Source organism: Sabethes cyaneus, chromosome 3 (assembly GCF_943734655.1).
Source record: "Sabethes cyaneus chromosome 3, idSabCyanKW18_F2, whole genome shotgun sequence".
NCBI lineage: Eukaryota > Metazoa > Arthropoda > Insecta > Diptera > Culicidae > Sabethes > Sabethes cyaneus.
In genome coordinates this window covers 86,409,946-86,427,932 of record NC_071355.1, presented here as the reverse complement: position 1 = coordinate 86,427,932, position 17,987 = coordinate 86,409,946, and the positions used below count along the sequence as shown (strand labels likewise).

Genomic DNA, 17,987 nt, shown 5'->3' with positions numbered 1-17,987 from the left:
CGGCCCAGAAAATTTCAAATGGATTTTGTAAACTTCAAACGCGCCAACTTGCTGCGGCCGAGGCGCAAGCTGCCGGCACGGCACACTGACATGGTAAACCCGTCAAGTTGTCATAATTATTTGTCTTTGATTTTACTGCACTACTCCGAATGCGAGCGAAAATTTCATGCTGCGGCACGGAAAGTTTTCTGCCGCCAATTTGCTTTCTGTGTACACAAGTCTCGAATTTTCTCAGCCATCAGCATTTTAATTGAAGCTTCGAGGGAAAATTTCAATACAGCCTCGTTCTGGAGTTCTGGCTAAACTCTGTTCAAAGCTGTAGCAAACGCTGGAAAACTCAGAGACGGTGCTCCAATTTGCGTACGAGGAAAACATTCACTGGAACAGTAAATTTCGGATTTAATTGCTCTGGTTGACCAAGTTTGCATTAACTTTGACGAAACGGTTCTCTTCCGAAATTTGCAAAGAAGCTACCGAGTGCTTTGTTGTTCAAATTGCCAACATGTTGCAGGCGTCATTCCAGAAGATGTTCCGCTTCTCAGCTGACAACAGAGGCAACTTTATCACTTTCGTCAGATGTGGCATACGTAGGTGTTGTGGGTTTACGTACGAGTGCACAAACATGTTCGAAAGTGTGACTAAGAGGACTTGCTTTATTGAAGAGCTTCCGATACGTTTGCCACAAACGATTTGAGACATACAATATCTACTGATTTTGTGCTAATAATGAATAAAGTTCTGTCCATGACACATGCCTGATACACCACATGTTTCTTGCGAACATTGTTTTCGAACACTGATTAACACAAAGGACAGGACTAGTATCCTGATGAAAATTTTCTGCAAACGTCACTGAAAAGGCGGTATTTTACTATTTGAAAAAAAGAAAAGGTACTTATTAGAAACAGAGTCGAAATTTCTATTATAAGCATTGCTTTTTCCATACTTTATACACATTATGAGTAATGAAGCGCTAGCAAATATACGTAAAAAACAATGCCCTTAGTGCTTGATCCCTCCTTCGGAGTCGGTTTTTTTCGACAGGTTTCGCAGTCAGTCAATGGTGACTTGCTGTTTTGGCTATGATTTTCCCAGCAACCGCCAATCGACAACCGGTACCATTGCACGGGTTAGTAATGCTCAATTTAGCGAAAAAAGGATAATCATATTGTCGTCACTGGTTTTTCTTTAGAACTATACAAGTTGGAATATGCGCCTACGAGGGCTCTGCGGTTTGACAGTGAATGGTAACGAAATATACCCTGCGATTCAAAATGGTTCTATGAAGGTTTTCCAATCGGAAGTAGTTTTCTTTCAAAGGAGTGGAAGGAAAAATCAAAAGTGTATTGAAATAAAATGACACAAAAAGTCAAGTTGTTGGACGAATGTGTTTCGAATGAAAAGGATTCCCAATGGCAGTCTCAGGGAAAGTCAAAAAAATCTTGATTTATTCAAACCACTAAAGAATATTCCAGAAGGCGTAGGTTCCCAATTACAATGTTCGAGCAAAATTTGATCGATTTAAACATGATTTATTTATTTTAATAGCACATTTAGAAAATTTGTAAACCCCGCATTTTGTAAGAACTATGGCTCAATTTTGATTTGGACTCTTGTTTTTCAGTCATCAAAATGGCAATGGATTCAACGCATGAAAACTTTTGTCGCACATCGCAAAAGTACGAAATCTCGCACACCAAGTTAGCAAAACAGTTAAATGCAGCCAAATCATTTGTCGCCAACGTAATTAAAATGTATTGTTCGGAAACAATTGTCGACAGCCAGAAAACCTGAATCGGGGGAAAACACTTTCAGATGGAAACCCAACCTTTCCGTTCGCAAGCAAATAAACTGAAAGTGTTTTCTACAAACATGCATCGACCAAAAAACGAAGCGAACGACTTATAAGCAGATACTACCTCCGAATTACGACGATAAAAAACGTGGCGGCGATGAAAAAGTTCGATTGCGTGGTGATGAACTAAGAAATCTACATGAAGGTATACATCAACCAGCTTGCCGAAGTGGAGTTGTATACGACAACTGGATTGAGAAAAAAACAACCAGAAGGTGGCGGATATTTTCAAGCACATGAAACTCTCCAAGTTCGATAAGAGATATTTGGTCTGGTTATGCTACCAATAACGTGCAGGTTGTGCCCTAGAAAAGAACCCTCCGAAAATATCAAAAACGCCAGAACTGCGCTCAATTGAGGAATAGAGAAATATGGTGAATGTCCACCTTATCCCAATCCCAATCCCAATTTCAATCCCAATCCAAATCCCAATCCCAATCCCAATCCCAATCCCAATCCCAATCCCAATCCCAATCCCAATCCCAATCCCAATCCCAATCCCAATCCCAATCCCAATCCCAATCCCAATCCCAATCCCAATCCCAATCCCAATCCCAATCCCAATCCCAATCCCAATCCCAATCCCAATCCCAATCCCAATCCCAATCCCAATCCCAATCCCAATCCCAATCCCAATCCCAATCCCAATCCCAATCCCAATCCCAATCCCAATCCCAATCCCAATCCCAATCCCAATCCCAATCCCAATCCCAATCCCAATCCCAATCCCAATCCCAATCCCAATCCCAATCCCAATCCCAATCCCAATCCCAATCCCAATCCCAATCCCAATCCCAATCCCAATCCCAATCCCAATCCCAATCCCAATCCCAATCCCAATCCCAATCCCATTCCCATTCCCAATCCGAATCCCAATCTTCTATCTATCTCTTGTATTCACCACACTATGGGGCTGCTACACAGTTGGTATCAAAAAGAGCGCTCATTTGGCTACCAATGGGGTAGCAATCGCATAGCGCCGTAAATACAAAAGATAAAATTTTTTTCAACAATAATCTAGATAATGATTAGCTCTACAATTGCCCTTTACACTACTTTTCCGAACTCTGTTTAGTAGAGGCACTATAGCCAAATGAGCATCTACTGAGCAAAAAAGCAAGAATGAAGCCTGGTTAGATGCGAAAATAAACTTAAAAGCGAATTTGAAGTTCTTATTGGTTTTGAAATCGAAATTGGCTTTGTAATTTAACTTAAAATTGTAATTGAAATTTGACTCCAAATTAAAGTTGAAACTATTAATTTTGAATAAATAAAGCTGAAATTATACTAAAAATTGAGCTTAAAATAGGACGAAAATAAGATTCAAATTACACTTTGGATTGGACTTGGAATAAAATTTAAAATTAACCTGAAATTAGAATTCAAAGTGTGCTATAAAATAGTTTTTGGCTACTTTTTGCTCTCCTGTTTTCCTTTTTATCGCCAATTTTTCATCTTTCACTTTTCAGTTTTACCTTTTTCTTTAATCCATTTTTGGATTGAAGATTGCCCAGATTGGCATTGGGATTTTCTTCATTTTTTGCCCCGTTTTCCATCATATTCCTATCTTGTACCATCTTTCTCCTTTTATAAACCATATGACCTCGTTTTTTCGTTTTCCTCGTTTCCTCTGTCGATTTTCTTTATTCTCACTAGCAATTTTTCTTTTCTCTTTTGATTTTTGTTCCGTTTTTTCTTTCGTGTCTTGTTTTCTCTCATTTTTCCAATTTTTTGTATCTTTTCTGTCACTTTTTTCTATCCCGTCTTCCTCCTATGACACATTCCAGCGTTACGGGACACTATCTCTACTATACAGATCGGTTCCTGTTTCATTAAATCCCTGGCATTCTAGTGGAAAATGAAGTACTCTTCTAACAACTATTTTACAAGCTATTTGCCAAAAAAATTGTGAAACAGGAGGCGATTCATAGGGTAACAATGGGTGCTAATCGTGTCCCGTAACGCTGGAATGTGTCCTATTTGTCTCATTTCACTTCTTTTTCTCTCATTTTTCCTTTTTCTGCCCAATGTTTCCTCTCAGTCCAATTTCTTCTTTTTTACTCGTTTCTCATATTTATTCTTTTCTTTTTCATATTTTTTGTCCATTCTCCTCTATTTTTGCATAGTTTTCTATTTTTATTTGTTTTTTTTTATTTATTTGTTTTCTATTTTTTTTACGTTTTCTTCTTCTTCTTTTTTTTCTCTTTTTACACGTTTGTCCTTCCATTATGTCTTTTTCTTTCGTTTATCTTTTTTCAAACTAGTTTTTCGCCTTTTCGTCTGTCTGTCTGTCTGTCTGTCTGTCTGTCTGTCTGTCTGTCTGTCTGTCTGTCTGTCTGTCTGTCTGTCTGTCTGTCTGTCTGTCTGTCTGTCTGTCTGTCTGTCTGTCTGTCTGTCTGTCTGTCTGTCTGTCTGTCTGTCTGTCTGTCTGTCTGTCTGTCTGTCTGTCTGTCTGTCTGTCTGTCTGTCTGTCTGTCTGTCTGTCTGTCTGTCTGTCTGTCTGTCTGTCTGTCTGTCTGTCTGTCTGTCTGTCTGTCTGTCTGTCTGTCTGTCTGTCTGTCTGTCTGTCTGTCTGTCTGTCTGTCTGTCTGTCTGTCTGTCTGTCTGTCTGTCTGTCTGTCTGTCTGTCTGTCTGTCTGTCTGTCTGTCTGTCTGTCTGTCTGTCTGTCTGTCTGTCTGTCTGTCTGTCTGTCTGTCTGTCTGTCTGTCTGTCTGTCTGTCTGTCTGTCTGTCTGTCTGTCTGTCTGTCTGTCTGTCTGTCTGTCTGTCTGTCTGTCTGTCTGTCTGTCTGTCTGTCTGTCTGTCTGTCTGTCTGTCTGTCTGTCTGTCTGTCTGTCTGTCTGTCTGTCTGTCTGTCTGTCTGTCTGTCTGTCTGTCTGTCTGTCTGTCTGTCTGTCTGTCTGTCTGTCTGTCTGTCTGTCTGTCTGTCTGTCTGTCTGTCTGTCTGTCTGTCTGTCTGTCTGTCTGTCTGTCTGTCTGTCTGTCTGTCTGTCTGTCTGTCTGTCTGTCTGTCTGTCTGTCTGTCTGTCTGTCTGTCTGTCTGTCTGTCTGTCTGTCTGTCTGTCTGTCTGTCTGTCTGTCTGTCTGTCTGTCTGTCTGTCTGTCTGTCTGTCTGTCTGTCTGTCTGTCTGTCTGTCTGTCTGTCTGTCTGTCTGTCTGTCTGTCTGTCTGTCTGTCTGTCTGTCTGTCTGTCTGTCTGTCTGTCTGTCTGTCTGTCTGTCTGTCTGTCTGTCTGTCTGTCTGTCTGTCTGTCTGTCTGTCTGTCTGTCTGGCTGTGTCTGTGAACATTGAATGAATGAATGAATTGCAATGGCATGCAATGAGAGTCAAGATTCCCATCGGCAGAGAGTAAAAAATTCTATAGAATTTCGATTCGAGTAAGGATTGCAAGTTTAGAACTGGAATTTTATTTACAGACCAGAATCGGCAAAATTTTTTGGCTGTTCTATCTCTAGCGGTGCTTAATTTGCCTAACCGTCAACAGCTATCAAATCATACGTAGGTACCTTTACGAAACAAGAGCTGCATTAGGCCCTGGAAAAACCAAAGCTCAGAACGAATCGAAACGAAACCGCCCAAGCTATACTCAATCAAGTGCAACTAAGCCGTCATCAGGAACGTTTGCAGCCGTGATCCCGGAACACAACCTAACCACAACCGCCGTGCCGCGCCACGTCGGCTTCGACAACAATCGAACGACGCCAGCCGTTGACTTTCAACTTACCACAATGGATCCGGTCCCATGCTGTGTTGGTGCAAGCAAAGCGCGATGCATCCGATGGTAAATGAGTAAGCAAATCAGAGAATGTTTTTCCCGCATATGTTCGTGTTGTTGTTTATAGTGTTTTTTATGTCCCTTGGCAAAACGAAATGTTGCCAGGTTGCATTTTCCAATATTACATGCGAAATCAGCATGTCGTTTGTGCGATGAACGTGAAATCGTTAACAGTAAATGATGATTACGCGGGTAGGTTTTCCAAAATTTCATTTCGAGTACGGGGTACGAATAGATGGAATTTTCGAACAGATAAGAATTTTTTATTTCATTCAAGGCGCAAACGAAACGAGAAGTGATGGAATCATGACGTGTACAGCCGGCAACATTAATAGGAACCGGATGCGTCGTCAATGCCGGTGCATGGCAAACGCATCAGGATGTTACGAAGATAGCGTTATACGATAAATTTATTTATGATGTTGGAGGCGGTTACCAAACGGCGCAAAATTGCAATTTATTCCATTCGAACGTACGAGTTTTATCGCCAATTTTTATTCATTCCGTGTTATCAAGTTTACATGAGCGTGAGCGATCCGGTATTAATTACAACGGCAACCGTACACAGTTGGAGTTATCGATGAACGTGATTTTTCAGGATAGTTGTTGGTTCAGGATCGAACCGGCGGGGTAGCGAAATTTCAATTTATCAGAATGCCACATGTGGACTCGGAAGTCCATTCTCAGGCATACCCACACACATACACATACACGTACACAGACACACACACGTCCATTCACATACGCAATACGGTGTGCCCCCCGGGGGAACATCCCGCGAAGAACAATCACGCCCATCGCAGCATACAAACACAAACATATTCACACGTACCGATACAAAACGATTTTCGCAGCAGGCATAGAGGACAATAAAAAACCAGTAGTGCAAAAGTGAAGTGTGAAAGCGAGACACCGAAGTAGAGTAAAAGTGCAAAATAGGGCATAGTGGAGCCAATCGAGAACAGCAGAGAGGCACAATTGGCATTGTTATTGGCGGTGTCGTAGTTGTTAATCACGGTTCGCACATTCAGACGAGGATATGTCACATGATAGGACACGATTAGCAACAACCCGCAGGGAAACATGGAATGATAAATCATTCATTTGGGCGCAAGAGCATGATTTTGATTTCCAACACCGATTAGAGTGATATTTTTTTCCGCATATGTCATCAACGTTTCAACCGTTCCAAGAAGAGACCACGCACATAACCGTTCCAGTCCATTCCACGCACGCATTTCACGATACATCAAGGCAGGGTGCAAAAAAAACGAAAAATATTCAAACATGGCAAAACGGTTGATGATAAAGCGTTTTTCGGTTTAGTGGTCCAATGACGAGAAAAATGAATTTATAGAGAAAGAGAGACAGTATACCGTACAGTCACAAGAGGTTTTAGTGGTGATTGAGCACGATTAGAGATATTCAATAGGAACATTTAACGCATACGTGAGTACAAAATTTCGGCATCATTACACAATCATGGTTATGTCGTTTTTTGTGATGGTGGCGATTTGTCAAAGACACAGGTTTTTTTCATTGCGTTCATTCAATGCACAAATTTAGGAACATCCACAGTAATTCACGTTTGAAGGAAAGCAGAAAAGAAGAAAAAAGAACGAGAAAAATACTGCATGAACACACAGGTTTGCTTCTGGAACCAGTAACAAGTATAGAGTTAGTTCGGTTTATGTAAGTGGTATCTTGGATAGAGAGAGAATAAAAGAAGTTGAAAAAACACTAGTTTCATGAACACTGAACAGTTTGCGTTGCAGGAGATTGAGTTGAGTGCTAGTGACCAGCAATTACCGAGGTTCTTGCCTAATTATAAGCCGTTTTTTGATTTAATTTAATTGATATTCAGCAGATTTCGATTGACGACGATTATATGGAGACAAATATAATTGGATATCAGAGTAGCAAAATATTGAAAATAAATTGAGGAAAATTTGAACAACAAACTTCAACATTTTCGGGTGGGCTGAAAAAGGATAGTAGGCTATTGGAAAAGGAGGTTACAGAAAGGTTTGACTGTGCTTCATGGTTATATGTTCTTAAAAGATGAAGTTCTTAAGAATTTGGATGGTCGGAAGGGAACTGTACCACTTCACATAGCCACACCTCCCTCTTTTGGAAAAATGGTGTAATAAATCGAAAATGTTTATAGTTGTTACGCTCACTTTATCTCTTTTAGCTTTGTTTATAATGTTACATGTTTCATAAATAATTACTTTTAATCAGTCTCTTGAAGTAATTAAACGGTCTATAGCTTCATACACGGGCATGCCCGTGCAATTATGCGAATGTGAATCAGTTCCTATGTCATATGTCTGAAGAAATACATAACCTCTTTTTCCAGTTCAAAAAAACCAAGCCTAGGTGCTACAAACCGTTATCGAAATTTGACCTTCTGTTTTTTTATGAATTGTTATGAATTGTTTCTGAGCCTTTACGTCCATCTACCGTTTTTGGCAATGGGCCAGTATTATTGCCATTCGGCCACCGACTTCTTTCGCAAGCCTCTGAACTCCTCTGGTGTTTCTACGTCCGTCACACTCATTGTCTTCCGTCAGGTTGATCCCGATTGGATCATTCCAGCGATAACACATACTGCCTTCGAGAATAGTGTTCTGTACGTGCTGGTGCCTCTCACAGCTATGAGCCGGAATGTAGTGTTCTACGTCGCTCGATCCTGCTTGGTTTGTAGCGCTGTAATTCACAGTATCGGCTATGATACTCTGGCCGCCGCTTGATAGTACCGGACTCGTAGCGTAGGTGTAATTCCAGCTACTACATTGATAGCCTAGCCCCATTGCCTTCACTTGAAAGAACCTTAGTCGATGCGATTGTCAAAGCTCAGCCGGTAATCGATCATTAGCTGCTCCCAAATGCTTGAGATGTGCTATCCGACAATGATTTCTATTCGCTTAGTGCGATGGAATTGAGGCCCGAATTCTACGCAGGATCTCTGGGATAACTTCCCAGCCAAAACTACTTGATACGTTTCTTACGTCGAACGATATAATAGGGTAATATAGTCTTCTCTTCTCTATTTGGACAATTTCTTGGATCGCTCAAGCCACTCAGTTAGCTTCAGGGTCTGGTGGTCTAACAAGCTGTTCTAAAGAGAGTCAGTATTTGTTTCGTTGTATTAGCCCCGTACTTATTCTGTACTCTAACAGCAGACTGCGAGTGAAGTCGTAGAAATACGTTTAAGCCTTTAAAGTTTTTGGCCTCGGATTGCTCTGCCAATATCGAAATAGCATCCACTACAATCATCTGCAGGTACGCAACAAGTGCTGCACCAATATTTCATCCGACCATCACCTTGTTATCAGTGAGCTATGCTTACTCGTCACACGTATTTTATAACAATATACATTATATTCACGGACGAGGAAATTATGAGATAAGATAAACTATCATATTGTTATTGCACAATAAGTAATTCTTTGTAATTAGATACTCAGGGGTTTTTATACCTGAGATGGAAATGACATTTGAAAGTACTTATTTCCAACTTGGCTTTTCCCCATCCGATAAAAATAAATAAACACAAAAATACTTTACTTTATTTTACGTGTCCGGCAACAAGAGGAGAAGATTGGATGTCATTACAACGTGTGCCAAGCCGTAGTGCAAGAAGTCGCTTTTTATGCGAAGGATACGTTCCGCGTAAATCAAAACCGCCTAAATTCCAAAAATAGCGTAAAACAAACCTCGCGAATTCCAAAACTAGGCATATATATAGACTCATAGAACACCTCCGCGTAAATTCCGAAATTCGCGTAAAAATAGTCGCGTAAAAAACAAACCGCTTAAAAGACGACTTCAGTGTAGTTCATCGCATTAGTCGCGTCAACTCTGCGGTGTCATTCCTGAATAAAATTGAGCCGAATGAATTAACTTGAACTACCTTCCGACCAAGTAACCCACTCTTCATAAGATATTAATAACCTCTATAAGAACCAGGTTAAAAGCTCAAGTAGTTTTGGAACGTTCTGCTGAAAGCGGCAATAAAGCCGACTATAGGCCCAAACACAATGCATACGGATTTTACTACGTTGCGGCAATTTGATAGTTTTTCCATTGGTTTTCTGTCAAATCTGCAACGTAGTAAAATCCGTATGCATTGTGTTTGGGCCTTATGCTTTTCGCTGCTTAACATAACATAATGAAGCTTTTAACTTTTCGCTTTGTGGCTCTGTTAAAAAGCTAAATTAGTCAGCTAGCTAGCTTTATTAACTTAAAAATATATATCCGTGACTCGTGAGCAGAAAAGTTAGTTTTAATATCAAATCATTCTAATCAATTTGGTTTATAGCGATCATTAGAAAATATTCGATAAAATAAATACTTATTTCTCTGCAGTTTCCGTGGTTGTGCAGCAAATGCGCATTAAATTTTATTAAACGAAATTGAAATTTTTGCGCAACTCGAAAACTAACAAGTAAATGGAACCAAATTTGGCATGTGAGGGCTTTTAGAGGCAGGAATTTTTTCTGTGGTGAATTGAAAGCCCTCACACCTCTAAAAGTAGCGGCTCCCATATAAATAAAACACAAATTTGTGCATAACTCGAAAACAAATCACGCAAATGGAACCAAACTTGGGATGTGATGATTTTTGCAGCCAGAAGTTTTTTTCTATGGTGAATTGAGGCCCGTTCTCCCACTAAGAATAGGGGCTCCCGTCCAAATGAAACACATATTTTCTCATAACCCGAAAACTAGTCAAGTAAATGGAACCAAATTTGGCATGTAGGGGTTTTTGGAGACTGGATTTTTGTATATGAAGGGGTCCTTCTCTGGAAGGGGGGCTCTCATACAAATGACTCACAAATTTCTGCATTACTAATCACGCAAATGGGACCAGATTTGGCATGTGACGGTTTCTGGAAGTACGAATTTTTTTCTATGGTGAATTGAGACTCCTACCCCCTCTAAGAGGGGGAGTCCCATGCAAATCAAACACAAATTTTCTCATAACTCGAGAACTAATCATGCAAATAGAACCAAATTTAGCAATTGGGGGCTTTTGGAGGTTGAATTTTTTTGTGATGGTCTGAAACCCCTCTGTGAAGGGGGGAGAGTGGTCTCTCATACAAATAAAACAGAAATTTTTGCATAACTCATGACTAATCAGGCAAATGGAACCAAATTTGGCATATGACAATTTTTAGAGGCAGGAATTTTTCCTATGGTGAATTTAGACCCCTATCCCCTTTAAAAGGAGGGGCTCTCATACAAATGAAACACAAATTTCCTCATAACTCAAGAACTAATCAAGCACATGGAACCAAATTTAGCATGTGAGAGTTTTTGGAGGCCGGATTTTTTTCTATGATGGATTGAGACTCCTCCCTTCTCCGGAAGGGGGCCTCATACAAAAAAAAAGAAATTTTTGCATAATTTAAAAACTAATCGAACTCGAGACATTTTATACTTTTGCATAAAACATATGTCAATAACAAGATTTCCAAAAACTACCTGTAGCAACACTAGATGGCGAAACGGCCGCAGGCCGCGAGTGTAGCCAGCGACTCGCCGTCGGAAGCGACAGTCACTGCGGTGCCACAGTAGCCCCCCGCAGAAATCACATCTGTCTAAGTTTATTTGTTTTCCTAGGTTTACTGACGGCTGGTAAACGGCTGGGTAATGCGTACCATCGGTGCCTTGCGCACAAGGCATACAATAGATCCCACAGTGGTCCACAGCCTCTTACCCAACAACTCCTACCCCTACCTCTTCGTGGTACCAGCCGGGATACGAGCAACCTCGGTGGAGATCGGGTAACCAACCGCGGTGGAAGCCAAGGTCGTATGCTGACAGGAGAAGAGGGCTCTTACGAGCTACGTTGGCCCTCCAGCGATACTGTGGGGTTGGTTGCGGGCTTTGCAAGCCTGGACCACTAAAAAATCAAAGCAATGGACTCCGTAAGTAATAATAACTCTAATCGGAACAATCGGCAATGACCCAAGCGACGACAACGGATTAACGATTGGAAATTAGGAACACGGAACTGTCGGTCTATAAATTCCCTCGCAAGTACCCACGTGCTTCTAAAGAAGTGAAGAGTCGCAAGTTCGATATTGTAGCGCTGCAGGAGGTATGCTGGAAAAGAACGATGGTACGTACGTATAAAGTTGGTCATGCCAGCTACCAAAGCTGCGGTAACACACACGAGCTGGGCACAGCTTTTATAGTGATGGGCGAGACGCAGAAGCGGGTGATCGGATGGTCGATTCGGATCACTATCTAGTGATGGTAAGGATATGTCAAAAACTGTCTACTGTGACCAACTTACGATACCGGCGCCCGCCACGGTATAATCTAGCGCGACTGAAGCAACCGGATGTCGCCGAAAACTGCGCGTTATCTCTCGAAATCGCGCTGCCGAAAGAGGGTGAGCTGTATGAAGCCCCTCTTGAGGACTGTTGGAATGCCGTGAAAACAGCCGTGTGGCACCGAATCGACGTAACGAATGGTTTGACTTGACGAGGAATGCCAGCAGATATTGGAACGCAGAACGCAGCGCGTGTACAAATGCTGCATAGAGCCACCTGTTAGAATGTGGAGCGATACAAACAGAAGCGGAGATAGCAATTCTGACTCTTCAAGGAGAAGAAGCACCACCAAGAGGAGAAGGAGTGCGAAGAACTCGAACAGCTGTACCGCTTTCACGACACACAGAAGTTCTATCAGAGACTCAACGAATCTCGCGGGCCGAAATGTGCAGAGATAAAGATGGAAGTATTTTGACTGACGACCGTGCGTTGATCGAAAGGTGGAAGCAGCACTACCAAGAATATCTGAATGACGTACAGACCATGATAGCGAAGGAAGTGACCATATTGGTGTAGCAAGTAACTAAGATGTGCCACCCCTAATGGATAAGGGAAGTTAAAGAGGCTATCCAGCGGCTGAAGAACCACAAAGCAGCGGGAAAGGATGGCATTGGAGCGGAACTTATTAAAATGGACCCGGACAAGGTGGCCGGCTGTTTGCATCAACTGATTGTCAAGATTTGGGATACGGAACGGCTACCGGAGGAGTGGAAAGACGGAGTTATCTGCCCAATCTACAAGAAAGGCGAGAAGCTGGATTGTGAGAACTACCGAGCGATCACTATTCTGAATGCCGCCAACAAAGTGCTGTCCCAAGTCATCTTCCATCGACTATCGCCAATAGCCAATAGATTTATGGGACGTTACCAGGCCGGCTTCATGGAGGGTTGCCAACGGACCAAATCTTCACCCTGCGGCGAACCTCCAGAAGTACCGCGAATTCCGAGTCCCCACGCATCATCTGTTCATCGATTTCAAAGCCGCATATGATAGCGTAAACCGACAAGAGCTATGGAAAATTTTTGGACGAAAACGGCTTTCCGGGTAAGGTTACTAGACTTATCATGGCTACGATGGATGGGATCCAGTGCTGTGGGAGAAACTCGGGTGGATTGTCGGATCCACTCAAGTCTCGCAGGGGACTTCGACAAGGAGTTGGTTTTTCCTGCCTGCTATTCAACATTGCGCTTGAAGGCGTGATAAGACGAGTGATGATAGAAATGTGGGGCACGATTTTTAAGAAATCCAGTCAATTTATCTGCTTTGCTGACGACGTGGATGCTGTCGGCAGAACGGCAGGCGGTGGAAGATCAGTACACCAGACTAAAATGCGAAGCAGAGAAAATTGGGTTGAATATAAATAGGACTGTCTAGCCGGTAGTACCGGGAGTACCGAAGCCGGTAATACTAATTTTTGGATACCGAAATACAGGTTTTGTAGAGGCAGGAAGAGGCGCTTAATCGGTTTTATTGCTGCTTTCAGCAGAGCGTGATACGACTACTTGAGCTTATGACCTGATTCTTATAGTGGCTATGAAGAGTGGGCCACTTAGTCAGCAGGCAGTTTTATAGATTGTCTAACAATTCCCGGAAAACTATTCCCCAGAAAATAAAACACCGAAGTTTTTTTCATAAAAAACCAAATCCCGGAAAGCACCAATAACCAGAAAACCATTGACCAGAAAGCATTAATCCCCAGAAAATTGAAATCTAGAAAGTACTAATTTCCAGAATACTATTCTCCAGAAGAAACTAATCGCCAGAATACTATTTTCCAGAAATAGTTATATATTCCTAAAGACGAAATCCGCGAAATAACAGTTACCGTAAGCGCGCCTAATTCTGCGCACCCCGCATTTCAGTTAAAACTTTCCAATTTCCGATGAATTTTTATCTTACATCCACACGTAAACAACTCCGGAAATTTCCGAAAAAACTCACAAATACGAAATAAATTTGTGTTGTACTGATAAATGCTCAATTTATTCTATAAAATACTTTTAAATTCTTTATTAGCTTAGAAATAAGCGCAATAACATTAATCTTTTGAGAAGAGTGATGAAAACTAGAGCTCCTGGCAAAATTGAGCGCAGTTATAAGGAGCGCCATTTACCCTTTCCATTTAGTTGGAATGAATAACATCTTGACTCAAATGAAGACCCCCAATGAAGCTAAGTACAATGCTTTTTAATTCGGAATTTTCCGAATTAGCGAGATCCGAACTATCGAGTCGTCGGATTATTGGATGTCGGACTAGCGGTATACTGTAGAGTAATACGGGTTATTGGATTTAACTGTTACAGTTGGAAAATTTAAACAGTATGTCATAGAAACCTCTTAGTTAGCTTCAAGGTATGACGCTGGCCTAATAAGTCAGTCATCGTATTATGTTCGAATCTCGACTGAAAGAGGCTGTTAGAGTTAATAGGCTCGTAGCAACTTGCCCTGCAATAGTCCTGTACGCTAACAGTCGGCTGTGAAGTCTGATGTATAAAAAAACAGAAGGTCAAGTTTCGATAACGAAATGAAGCACCTAGGCATTGCTTTGTCATAGAAACCATTCACAACTTTCGGCCTACTCAATTGTTGGGTAATTACAGGCTGTCCTTACTCGCTACCACTCGTTCGGACTCAACTAAGGGATAACTCCTATTTGTCAGTGAACCTAGAAAAACGCATGCACCTAAATAGATGTGTTTTCTGCGGGGGGCTGCCCCCCTGCAGTGGCCGGCACTTCCGACGGCGGGTTGTCGGCAAACACTCGCGGCCTACGGCCGTCTCGCCCTGAATCATCTAGGAAACGTTTGCTACTAAAATAGGTGCCACATTTTGCAATGAACGCAACTCATTTGCGAAAAAAAGAAGAAGTGTAATTTACTTACTCGTTACGGATTACTCGTTAAATATTTTTCTGAATATTGGTTCTTTCTTGTCAATAGCTTTCTGGTAAATAGTACTTTCTGGGAAACAGTTTTCTGGAAATTAGTACTTTCTGGGCAATGGTTTTCTGGAGAATAATTCTTTCTGGGAAATATCCTTCGGTATTTAATTTTCTGGTGTTTTGTTCTTTAGAGAAAGTCGGACAACCAGTTTTATAGCGGTCGTCAGAAAGTTCTGGTAGAGCTCATAGTTTTATTAGCGGTTTTATGAAATTGGTCATGAAAACCACTAGGTATACGAACGTAATAAAACTTGGAATTGTTACTTGGGCTGTTTAGTATAACAAATTTATTTGCAGTTTCAATTCAGAGCACCAAACATGTGTACCGCAATGAACGAGGAAAAAAGTTTAATAACACTTCCAAGTGGACAAATCCTGTTTCAAACAATAGCATTTTCTTTTTGTTCTGTCACTTAAGTGTTCTGGATATTCATAATTCACCATGCGCCTCCATTACCTCTCATTCTCAAACAAATTTCAAGTTAAGTTTTCTCAAAAAAGTTCCACATGCCACACTTATACGAGCAGTGCAGTTAAGTTCTGGATCAACAGGAATACACTATGGTGTATATGGTTAAGCTCTATGCCTGTGACCGATAGTAATGTGTCTTTGACAGACAAAATCAAATTATTACAGCAAAATTACAGTCAAATAAAAATTTGGCAAATATTTGCGAGGCAAAACAAAACATACCGTAACAGGTTCGTACGTTTGTTTTGTCTAAAAAAGGTGTTCAAAATTGCTAAACTGTGCCAGAACGGCGTTGAAGCTATTGCTGTGCAACGATTAATCAAGCGCCTCCATCTATTCAAGCGATAAGGGGACGCATGGTTACTTTCATACAATTCAAACGACTGTGTAACAGAATGTGTTGTGAAAAAGCAAAACCTAGTTTAATTCCTCCTATATTGTGTGCGAGCAAATATGGCACTCATGACTCTGTGATTCTGTTCGGTAAAACACAGATAACAACAATAAAAAAGAAGAAAACAAAAAGTTATTTATATCATTTAATTCTACTACTGTGTTTTATTGATAAATACGTATTTCGGTCTCGACGTGAGACCTTCATCAGTATCTAACTAACTTAGACTGTTTTCTATTTCTAAAAAACAGTTTTCTAAAAAACAGTCTAAGTTAGTTAGATACTGATGAAGGTCTCACGTCGAGACCGAAATACGTATTTATCAATAAAACACAGTAGTAGAATTAAAGGATATAAATAACTTTTTGTTTTCTTCTTTTTTATTGTTTCAGGTATTCTACTAAGACGCTCAAATAAACATTAGTTAACAGATAACAAGCTATTTTTAACATTTTGTAAGAAATAAATTCGAAAAGTTGCATGTAACCTAAGCGATTTACACGTCACGAATGGTGTGGTGTAAAGTATCTCTTATTTTAGGCGTCTTTTCTTGGTTATCAATATTCCAGTATCTACACTATCACATTTCGCCTACAATAATTACTAATTTATTTGCATATCCGTTGCATGGTGCTAAAAGACGGCTGAACGTTTACAAACCTCTGTTCCGCTTGCATTTCATTTTTAATTGCACATAATGCATATAGACACAGAATATGGGGCTATGTTTTTCTCAGGCGCGGGTAATGATGATTATAATGCAAGGTTTTCTAGCGTATACTTTTCAAATACCGTATCATCGTCTCAGCTAATCATAACCATTTTCGGTCAGTTTAATTAAAACCGTATGTTACCAATAAAGTTTCATTAGCATCAAGTTTCACATACAACAACCCAATATTTCAGGTACATTCCAACAATTTCAAATATCCATCCAGTACATATTAGATGCAGCGTTTCACGTTCTAGTTTTCGAACGGCAGATATTTCGTTCATTGTTAACTGAACCGGAATAGGAAAATGGATCGTGCACTGAGGGCACTTCCTTCCGTATCGCATTTATTAAATTTATCTACACGCAACCGGATATCACCACACGAAATACTGACCGAAATTTGAATGACGTGGCGGGTCTACTGACCAAAATCGAGGACACCGCATGGCTTTGAACATATTCCACACCACGCCTAAACAAGTTCCCTTCCACTATCTCTCTCTCTTTCTCGTTCACTGTCTCTTCGCATGAATACATTTTTGATATTGAATATGCCCAAAACAAACGACGTAGTGTACCTTCGTTTTCCTGGTCAATACAACAGGACATATCTGACCCGCATGAAAACTCAGCAGCATTCCAAATCTACCCATATGCATGATGTGATACAGAACGCTGTCGGAAACATGCATCACTAGTTCAAAATTTAGTACGGTTGAACCGACTGAATTATAACAGGGCAGTGTATTTCCCCCTTGGTAAAGATTATTTTTCCAATGAATGAATTTTCTTTTCAATAACTGCTTACATTCAAATGAATAACAGCTGCATTAACAAAGTAGTTGCCATCGAAGTATAGGAAGCACATTTTAATATATTCAGATTAAACTCGAAGCACACTACATCAAGCAGCAAGTTGTGCTCAAAGTATTATCGTTAAAACTAAGCGAGACGAGAAAGCAAACGTTTCAATAGCGAATGAATACCTGAACCAGATGCTTTTGCTTATGCATTTCGGTTATACCTCTGCACTACGAGCCGGGCAAGCCAAGCGAGGGAGCGCACCATCAACGAAGCAGTACGTTCAGCATGCCGTTGTTGTTTGGTTGGCCCCGGCTGGAAAATACTAGGGGAGTGTCGTCGTGGTTGGGCCACGTTTTGGAATTCGCCCATAACTTTCGTTTCAAAAGGAATTTTGGGGATCTGAATACATCGTTACAAAGGTCTAAGAATAAGGTATATTTCTGGAAAGTTTTGAACTGATTGCTTGAAAAATAAAAAAGTTATAGGTATTTACGTGAAGACAAAAAATGTTGTCATAGTCGGGCCATGTTGTACAGATTGGGCCACCGCAGAAAATCTAAGACATACGTATTGAAATTCTATATAGAGACATGAAAAGAATGAATTCCGTGAACAATGACTCATATAGGTAAAAATACCCTATTTTTAATTGCATTTTTGCGAAATTTTGGCGATCTTGTAAAAT

General features: G+C 40.8%; 1 protein-coding gene across 1 annotated transcript in view; it reads right to left on the bottom strand.

Annotated features, from left to right (window-relative positions):
• The window catches only part of LOC128743422 (ras-specific guanine nucleotide-releasing factor 2-like), a 101,285-nt gene that overhangs the window by 25,599 nt on the left and 57,699 nt on the right, over positions 1-17,987 (bottom strand). The window contains exon 16 of the mRNA XM_053839996.1: positions 5,580-5,600. Coding sequence (XP_053695971.1) covers positions 5,580-5,600 — 21 coding nt within the window. The remainder of the gene's footprint in view (positions 1-5,579; positions 5,601-17,987) is intronic.